Source organism: Myotis myotis, unplaced genomic scaffold (assembly GCF_014108235.1).
Source record: "Myotis myotis isolate mMyoMyo1 unplaced genomic scaffold, mMyoMyo1.p scaffold_m19_p_1, whole genome shotgun sequence".
NCBI classification, from domain to species: domain Eukaryota; kingdom Metazoa; phylum Chordata; class Mammalia; order Chiroptera; family Vespertilionidae; genus Myotis; species Myotis myotis.
In genome coordinates this window covers 159,324,003-159,333,788 of record NW_023416313.1, presented here as the reverse complement: position 1 = coordinate 159,333,788, position 9,786 = coordinate 159,324,003, and the positions used below count along the sequence as shown (strand labels likewise).

General features: G+C 53.4%; 1 protein-coding gene across 1 annotated transcript; it reads left to right on the top strand.

Moving 5' to 3' along the window:
• The first annotated feature begins 864 nt into the window (after positions 1 to 864).
• RHOV (ras homolog family member V) lies at positions 865 to 2,927 on the top strand. The gene is made up of 3 exons (XM_036297672.1): positions 865 to 1,175; positions 1,336 to 1,394; positions 1,596 to 2,927. Exons 1-3 carry the CDS (start codon positions 968 to 970, stop codon positions 2,037 to 2,039), a joined length of 711 nt encoding a protein of 236 aa, XP_036153565.1. The 5' UTR covers positions 865 to 967; the 3' UTR covers positions 2,040 to 2,927.
• The last annotated feature ends 6,859 nt before the right edge of the window (positions 2,928 to 9,786 follow it).

The window sequence follows — 9,786 nt, the reverse complement described above, 5'->3', positions numbered from 1 at the left end:
AGGATTCAGGGCCTGATGTCACTTGGTGGTGTGGCTGCAATAGAGATGAAATTAGCATCAGGTTACTCTTCACTTGCTCTCTTGGTGACCTCCCTAGGCCACCCGCGATATCTTGTCTGTCTACAAACTCCTTCTAGGGTAAGGACAGTGGGTAGCCCAGAGTGGCATGTGCTTTTGATGGAGGAGGAGGAGGAGGAGGAGGAGGAGAAGGAAGAAGAAGAAGAAGAGAAGAAGAAGAAGAAGAAGAAGAAGAAGAAGAAGAAGAAGAAGAAGAAGAAGAAGAAGAAGAAGAAGTTGTTAGGGGCATTTCGGACATAGAAAATATTCATATGAAGAATTGCACTTGAAGACACCCCCCCCCCCCCCCCCCCCCGCAGCTGGTTCTCCCACACCCGGAGTTCCTTCAGCAGCGCAGAGGGAAGGTGTTTAAGGCCTGCCTTCTGAGGAAGCTGTGCCCCGAAAGGGAGTACAATACATTCCTGACCTGTTCACGCTCGAGTGTATTTTCTGCCTCTTTGTGATCCATATATTTTTAAAAATCATTCTTTAATTAATAAAATTATTATCCAGGCTTTTTATACCCGTACAGCCATATGTCAGGTTTGTTTTAATTTGAATACGTTTATCCTCCATATCTTTCGCTGACAAAAACACCTAGCTCTGCCTCATTTTGGCGATGCTTTGTCCTTGCACCTGTGCGATTCTCCGAGCGTCATTTCTCCGCCCGCCCGTCTTCCTCGGGTTTGAGACCGCCGTGGGGCGCCCGCAGGGGGCGGTGCGGGAGGAGGCCCGGCGGTGGGCGGGGCCGGCCCCTGGGATATGCAGATGAGGTGGGCGGGGCCCGTGTATAAGGGCTGTTAGCGGCCGGCGGCGCGCCGAGCCTCGGCGGACGGAGTCGGAGGCAGCGGCGGACCCGGCTTCTCCCGGCGCAGCGGAGCCTGGTCCTGGGCGGTCCCCGCAGCGGGCCATGCCCCCGCGGGAGCTGAGCGAGGCCGAGTCGTCCCCGCTCCGGGCCCCGACCCCTCCCCCGCGGCGGGGCAGCGCGACCACGGAGCTGGGCATCAAGTGCGTGCTGGTGGGCGACGGCGCCGTGGGCAAGAGCAGCCTCATCGTCAGCTACACCTGCAATGGGTACCCCGCGTGCTACCGACCCACGGCGCTGGACACCTTCTCCGGTAGGTTCTCCGGCCGCGTGGGGTAGGGCCGTGCCCCCGGGGGCGGGGGCGGGGCCCGGCGGGAAGCCCCCCGCGAGGGAGGCGGGCCGGCCGCAGGTGGCGCTGTGAGGCCTGGTGGGCCCCGACGCCTCCCTCACTCGGGCTCCCCTCCGCCCCGCAGTGCAAGTCCTGGTGGACGGGGCGCCGGTGCGCATCGAGCTCTGGGACACGGCGGGACAGGTGAGGAGCCGGGGGTGGCCGCTCCGGGCCTGGGGGGAGGTGGCCCGGGGGCTGGGCGGACCCCAGGTGGGGCAGGCATGGAGGAGGCCCGGGGCCCTCGGCCTCGAGTCCCAGGTGTCCAACCCCGGGGGGAAAGCGAATCCCCGCGCCCTGCGACGGGGAACAAGCCTGCTAATGGGCGACCCGGCCTTCCCATCCCAGGAAGACTTCGACCGCCTGCGCTCCCTCTGCTACCCGGACACCGATGTCTTCCTGGCCTGCTTCAGCGTCGTGCAGCCCAGTTCCTTCCAAAACATCACCGAGAAATGGCTGCCCGAGATCCGCACCCACAACCCCCAGGCGCCGGTGCTGCTGGTGGGCACCCAGGCCGACCTCCGGGACGATGTCAACGTCCTGATCCAGCTGGATCAGGGGGGCCGGGAGGGCCCCGTGCCCCAGCCCCAGGCTCAGGGCCTGGCTGAGAAGATCCGCGCCTGCTGCTACCTCGAATGCTCTGCCCTGACCCAGAAGAACTTGAAGGAGGTGTTCGACTCTGCCATTCTCAGTGCCATCGAGCACAAAGCGCGGCTGGAGAAGAAACTGAACGCCAAAGGCGTGCGCACCCTCTCCCGCTGCCGCTGGAAGAAGTTCTTCTGCTTTGTTTGAACAGCTATGGCGGAGTCGGGAGCAACAGGCATAAAGCCGCTGGACATCTGGAGCCTGGGGTCGGGGCTTCTGGCAGGGCCAGGCTACCCCGTGAGACTCAGTTCCCTTCTGAACACTATGGGGACCTGGGCCTCTAACTGCCCACTCCTGCCAGGTTGAGCCTCGGGCCTGGAAGAAGGGAGGCTGTAACTTGGATTTCTGTGGTTCAAGGCTTACAGGGAAATCCCAGCACTTTGATTTTCATGGGATGGTCCTCACAGTGTCAGCCACCTCCAAGCAGTTTGGGATCCAATTCCCAGCTTATCATGGGCCCTCAGGTCCCGCTGGCTGAATTAGGACCCCCTGTGGAGGTCCCCACCCCCTCCTTGGCACAGGGGTGAGGAAGAGCCCAGGGAATAGCTGGGCATCTTGGAGAGCTCGAAGGTGTCCAGCCCTATCTGGAAAGTTTGGGATGGACTGTGTAAGGTAGAAGTCAGTGCGAGATCAAGAGGGAGCAGAAAATGAGGCCGTGGAGCCTTGGGACTGGAGGCTGGGAAGGAGGAGGAAGGTCAGAGAACGAGGCCTGGAAGGAGTAAGACACGGAGAGCAGAGAAGTGGAGCAGCTGAGGAGTAAGGCTGATACCTGGGCTGCCCTCAACCCCCAAGGCCAGGGAGGGCGGGGCTGATCCCTGGGAAGAACTGGGTTTCAGGGCTCCCTAGGCACTGCCCAAACTGGCTGGGCTAGGAGTGGGGCAGGAAGTGAGAGGCAAGGCCCAGCAGAGGAGGGGGAGAAGCTGCAAACCAGAATCTGAAGGAAGAAGGGGCTGGGGATCACCTTTTTCTCCAAGGCCGCACGCAGCCTAGAAGGTAGGGCCGTGCAGGCTGCAAATAAAGATTTAAGTTTCTGAAGCTGCTGGCTCCGTGTCATTTCTTGGAATGATGGGCCCATTGCTCTCTCGTAGCCCTCCTCAGGGCCCAGCAGTGTGGATGGAGACTGGTTGGGTACCAAAGGACTGAGGCTAGATGGAAAGGGGGGGACTGGACTAGAGGGGACAGTGTGATGGGAACCGGACTGGGTGGGGGGGGCAGGTTTGGGGCTCCCCGCTTGGGGCTTAGCTGGTTCCCAGGAGAGCTAGCGTGGGAAGCAGCCTGGAAACGGGTTTCCCCAGGTGTCAGCGCCAGAGCTGCTTTCCCATGACCTCACCAGGCGGGTGTGCCCCTCCCCTCTCCCCCTCCTTTCTAGAACACCTTGCTCAGTGCTAAGTTCTGGGGCAATCCTGAGCCCTCTAACCCTCCTTCTCTGATCCTTCTAACAGTCTTCAGGGCACAGGGGCTCGGGTTGGGGGCTCTGTTTCAGAGCCTGAGCACGAGAAAGGATCCCATACAGCCTAAACCTCAGCAAGTGGCCAAACTTCTTGGACTTGGGTTGGTAGGACTACAGTCTTCAGCCTTGGCACTCAAAGCTCACATAGGACCCAGTCACAGCACCGATTGTCAATAATTTAAATAGAAATTTGGGCTCAGAAATCCTGTGGGAGTGAGGGTTCATTTTGTGAGGACCTTGGGAGAAGCAAGAATCCAGAGAACATTCCCTAAAATTGGAACCGGAAGGAACTTTACAGAGCTTGAAGCATCGATCAGCTGCCTCCTGCACACCCCCCCCCGCCCCCCCGGGGATGTGCCCCCAACCAAGGTACATGCCCTTGACCGGAATCGAACCTGGGACCCTTCAGTCCCCAGGCCAATGCTCTATCCACTGAGCCAAACCGGTCAGGGCTTGGAAGGAACTTTAAAGGGCACCTTGGGGTTGGGGGGTGGGAGGGACCACTTTATTTCACCCATAAGGAAAGTGAGGCCCAGAGAAAAAGGTAATATCTCACTTGATATTACCAAGTGGCTGTAAGAGCACTTTGCAAACTCTAGAGTTGGGTACATGGGTAAGTGTTATTCCTGTGGAGAGGTATTTCTAAGGCACACCTCCGACACCTGTTAAGCAACTGCTGGGCCAGGTGAGCACTCACCCTGTCTCAGTCCAGCTCCCTCTGTAGGAAGTTACAGCTTGTGTGTGTACTAGTATGTGTGTGAAAAAGAGAATGGCTGAGGGACAGAAATCCCAGCCAAGTGAAACCTCAGATAATCCCCAAGTTTAGTTTTAGCCAAGACTGCCCGGCTGCTGCCCCACCAGGGCCCATCCCCCAGAGCTCCAGCCCCCTCTTCTCCCTTTGTGCCCTTGCCCCTTCAGGTGGAGGTGCTGAGCTGCACAGCTGAGCCAGGTGCTGAGGGAGTCTCACACTCCAGCTCCACAGCCTACTATTTCCTCAGCCCAGCCTGACACACCCCCAGCTGGGGCAGAGACCTGGGTTCAAGATAGGGTCTGACATCAACCATGACCTTAGGCAAATCTTTTCCCTTCTCTGTGCCTCAACATCCTTATTTGCAAAATGAAAGACTCATGACTCTGAATTAGAGGTTTTTCAAACTGCTCAAGGGTCCTTAGATGTACCAAGGATTGGGAGAGGAAGCTTAATCAGATGACCTCTGCCCTGGCCCCCTCCCCCCAATCCTTTCCTTAGACTCTGAGGGTACCAGCCATCCACATCACTGTGTCTCCTCTCCTGCTGGGTCGCGGAGCCTGGTCAGAACCTCCATCAGCCTCACCCCTATGCCCCTGCCCCTGACGCTCCCCACTCCAGTCCCTCCAGCACTACTGCCTTCCCTCTGGCACCTCTGACTCAAGACTGTTACCAGCTCTCCTCGCCAGCAATGAACTCCCAGCTTCTCATTTCAGCGTTCAAGGCCTTCTCAAATCTGACCCAACCTGGACTAGGCCAGCCTGTCCCAGTGATCCCCACGCCCTGATTCCCAATTATTGCTTGAATTCTGACTCCAAGTCTTTGCTTTTGCCAAATCCTCTAGTTTGGAAAGTGTCCCCTACTCATTCCCTGTTTTTCCTCTAATCACCTTCCAATACTGCCCTTCTCCAGGAAATGTCTCTTACCTGTAGCAGTGGCCACACTGCTCTCTCAGCACATTGAAGACACTAATTTGGTCATGCGCTCAAGCTGTATCTCCCCAGCTGCACTGAGAGAAAGTCCCACTCATGCCTCTGTGCTTTCACAGGATCTTGGGCTCAAGCAATATTTGCTGCTGGGCTTTAAGAGTTTACGAAGCCAACCAGTTCAGCTCCAGGTTTGTGTCACTGAAGCCCAAGAGCGTGGCTTGCTAGGAAGGCCTGTGTAGGACCAAAGGAATTTACCACGGGTTCCAAATCCTGCTTCTGTCTCTCTATATAACACAATCTCTACCATTTTTTTTTTTATTTTAGAGAGAGAGAGGGAGAGAGAGAGAGAGAGATCAATTTGTTGTTCCACTTATTTATGCATTCATTGGTTGATTCTTGTATGTGCCCTGACTGCGAATCGAACCTGCAACCTTGGTGTATCAGGACAATGATCTAACCAACTGAGCTACTCAGCCAGGGCTCTCTCTACTTTTCTGGTACTGTCTTTATCTCTTTCTCTATCTCTCCTTCCTTTGCTTAGATTAACTGGATAAAATTCTGTTTTTTACATATACATTTGTAAATATGCCCTTATCGATGTAAAATTTTTAATGTCTGTGTAACCAACCCTTAGTAGATTTTAAATATGTATTTAGTTTTTCCATATAAATACTCAGAAAAAATTGGAAAATTCAAAAAATTAGATTAAAAATTTACATAGTGCGAACTCTCAAAGATAATAACATTTTTAATATGTGTTTTTAAAATATGTTTTTATTGATTTCAGAGAGGAAGGGAGAAGGAGAGATAGAAACATCAACGATGAGAGAGAATCATTGATTGGCTGCCTGCTGCACGCCCCCTACTAGGGCCGGAGCCAGCAACCTGCACATGTGCCCTTGACCAGAATTGAACCTGGGACCCTTCAGTCCACAGGCCGACACTCTATCCACTGAACCAAACCAGCTAGGGTTTTAATATGTTTTTATTTGATTTTTATAGAGAGAAGAAGGAGAGGGATAAATAATTAGAAACATCAATGAGAGAGAGACATCATCAATCGGCTGCCTCCTGCAGGCTCCCTACTGGGATCAAGCCTGCAACCCGGGCATGTGCCCTGACCTGGACTCGAACTAGTGACCTCTTGGTTCAAGGGTGGACACTCAACCACTGAGCTACATCAGCTTGGCAAGATAATTACATTTTGATAAACTTTCTTCCAGTCTTTCCTTGTATGCATATTGAAAAAAAAATTTGTTTGTTTTATTAATCCTCACCCAAGACACATCAATTGGTTGTCTCCCACACTCGCCCCGATCAGGGTTGGCCATTGAACCTGCAGCCCAGGTACGTGCCCTTGACTGGGAATCGAACCCAGGACCCTTCAGTGCCCAGGCCGATGTTTTAACCACTGAGAAACACAAGCCAGGGCTGTATGCATATTTTGGAAGTATTTTTGTGACATGTTACATGTACACTTTGGTGTTTTTGCTTTTTTTCGTTTAAAAATTTAGCAGTGTTTTTCATGTGATTATAAAATCTGAGGCTGTAACCATAGTGCCTGTTTGCTTACTATTTCACCCTGACCATAAATAACTTCTTCAACTAGATCCCCATTTGGGGGCATTTAGGCTCTAACTTTTTTTTTCTATTATAAATATGACTACATCAATAGTGATTATTTTTTCTACCATTGGTTGGTGACCACCTACAAAAAAGTCATTATTGTCTTTGACTTAGAGGCTGGGCCCCAATATAATCCCAAGTTACTCTTTAAAAAAGAAAAAAACATTTTCATTGCTTTTAGAGAGAGAGAGGAAGGGAGAGGAATAGATAGAAACATTGATCTACTGCAACCTGGGCATGTGCCCTGATTGGGAATTGAACCGGCAACCTCTTGGTTGGTGGGTGGATGGACAACCACTGAGCCACACCAGCCGGGCCCAAGTTTCTCTTGAGGGAGCTTGGGTGTCTGTGTACATGTGACTCGGTGGGGAGAGGCTCTTTCTATGGAAGCATTACTAGCAGAGTGCAGGTGTCCAATAAACACAAATACTAAATGACGACGTTTATATGTCTGTGTCCATATACATTTTCTGTTTTTGCTCTTGTGTATCTAAGGTATGTATTGTCTTTGTGCAAAACTCCGAGTAATCCCATATTCATGCAAGTCTGTGTCTTTATGTCTGTAAACGTGGAAGTCTATGTTTATAGAAGATGTGTATAGCTCTGTATGTGTGTCTGTATAGCTAGATGTCTGCCCTTGGGAGTGTATATTATACATAATCCTATATGTGTGTCTGGGCCTAGTTTCTTGGGGGCTGAGTGTCTACGTGTCTGTCTGCCTAAGGTCAGTTCTGTGTGGCTGTCTTTCTTCATGTGCATCTCCTGCTGGGTGTGTGTGCTGGGCCTGGGTTGGTGTGTACCTTGCTTGCTTTCCCCCTGGGAGCAGAATAGAGCCCAGGGCAGAGGTGACACACCCTCCCTGAGCTCCCCGTTCTCCTGGGAACCAGCCTGGGAGAGTGAGTGAGACCAAGAGCAGACTGCGTCAGGAGCTCGGGCCCCTTTTGCAACCAGCCCAGGCCCCAGGCGGTAACTGTGGCTCTCACAGGTCAGACCTGCCCACTGTGCCTGGCTGCCAGGAAGCCCGGCTCCCAGCAGGGCTATGCTGTCAGCTCCCTCCTTGGGCCTGGGCCAGATCCTCTGTGAGCAGAGCTCAGCCAGCTGAGGGGCCACATTAGTCACCCTGTGGCAACAGCAGGGAGTGACTTCCTGGGCCTGGGCAGTGCTGGCTGTCCCAGGGCACCATTGCTTTCTGGCCCTGTACGCAGCAATGCTTAGGCAGCCTGATCTCCTCTATTATCATCTTCTCTTCTTACAACTGAACTTCAAGATAGGTCAGATGGCTCTTTAAAAAATTTTTATTTATTTATTAGAGAGAAACATCAATTTGTTGTTCCACTGATTTATGCCTTCATTGGTTGATTTTTATATGTGTCCTGACCAGGGGTCAAACCCCAACCTTGGCATATCAGGACAACACTCTAACCAACTGAGCTGCCCGGCCAGGGCCCAGATGGCTCTTATTAGCTCCCCTTATCAGATGAGGAGACCGCAGCACAGAGCCATATCACCAAGGTAGAAGCAGAGCTGGGCTTTGGACCTGGGTTTCCTGACCTTGGGTCCAGGCCTCTTTCTAGTGTGCCACCTGGGGGCGGGGGGGTTCCGGCCCCCTAGAAATGGTTCTCTTAAAGGGCAAGGCTGGGAAGCATGGTTTATGGGACAGACGGGTCCTCAAACTTTTTAAACAGAGGGCCAGTTCACTGTCCCTCAGACCGTTGGAGGGCCGGACTGTAGTTTAAAAAAAAACTATGAACAAATTCCTGTGCACACAGAGGTGGCAAAAACACCTGGCAGGCCGGATAAATGTTTTCGGCTGGCCGCATGTGGCCCGCGGGCCGTAGTTTGAGGACCCCTGGACTAGGTTGTTGTAGGCTGGGTAGTGAGGCGGAGGGAGACAGGGCTGGAGGTGGGATGTGAGGAGAGATGTCAGCACTGAATCAGGCCTGCCTTTCTAGTGGGATGTTCTCCAGCCTTTCTCCACTGGACATAGGGTTTGTCCCGTAGCTGGGATGACTCAGGATATTTTTGAAATTGAATGGGAGCTCTATTAATAACCTGGGCTTACGTTCATCCTACTTACAAGCCCTTTGGAAGGCAGAGCCAGTCATTGTCCCCAGATCCATGGCCTCCTGACCCTCACCTGTGCCAATCTGCCTCTGTTCCCAGGTGTCCAGATGACTCCTCGGCCCCTTGGTAGTGAGGGGCACCAGGGGAGCCTTTGGACCCAGTTTGGGCTTAGGGGTCCCTGGGACCACTTGAAGCTGGAAGAAAAGCAGGCAGCACAGACCTCACTCAAGGATGCCTGACCTCTGACAGCCTCCTCCTTCAGACCTGTATTCTCTGTGGCCATGTGCTGCTGCCACTGCCCACCTTCTCTCCCTGCCCAGTAACCTGCACAGTTGGGGAGCAAGCACAGCTTGTCCCCAGAGGTATCCCTCCAGGGACAGCAAGATCACTCTCCTGGTGAAGACAAGGGACCTGGAACTGTGTGCATTTTCTACCTATGGCACCTCCCCACCCCTACCCATATGCCGTGTGCTCTGCTGACCACTCCATCTTCCACAGGCCTCCTGTTTCAGCCTCATCCTTGACTTGCTGGGCAACTTTGGGTAAATTACTGCCTTCCTCCTGGTCCGAGTTTCTCCCAGTCATGAAGTGGGGCTAATGCTCTCTGCCCCTCCCTGACTCCCAGGGCACCTGAAGGAATCAGCAAGATAATAGCGAGGAACTGATTTAGAGGCAGCTATTGAGAGCCAAGTGAGAAGTATCAGTGCTGGCCTGTGTTTACATGGGTGTGGACCTTGGGTTCCCAGCCTCCTGGGGCTTGGGACCAGCCCTGACAGCTTCTTGGCCTGGCTTCTGGCTCCTTTGTCCCATTTCCAGAGAAAGGACAGAAACCAAACCCAGCAGACTGGTCGTCTGGAGATGAGACAGCAGAGCAAAAAATTTGGGGTTCAGGAATGCTGGCATCCTGGCCAGGCTCTGCCCCCAACCGCTGGCTGTGCGACCTTGATCCAGTTACCGCCCCTCTCTGGCCTCCGTGACTTGGCTCTCACAGCCTCCCCCAACTATGCACTCAGGGGCCCTGGGACCTGCAGTGAGAGAGAACATCATAATTTTAAGATTGAAAAGATCTTGCCATCC

Bases quoted from the DNA above. Each gene is read 5' to 3' on its own strand.
- RHOV (XM_036297672.1), top strand. From the start codon at position 968: ATGCCCCCGCGGGAGCTGAGCGAGGCCGAGTCGTCCCCGCTCCGGGCC. The intron at 1,176-1,335 runs GTAGGTTCTCCG...TCCGCCCCGCAG, and splicing joins GGCGCTGGACACCTTCTCCG to TGCAAGTCCTGGTGGACGGG. The intron at 1,395-1,595 runs GTGAGGAGCCGG...TTCCCATCCCAG, and splicing joins TCTGGGACACGGCGGGACAG to GAAGACTTCGACCGCCTGCG.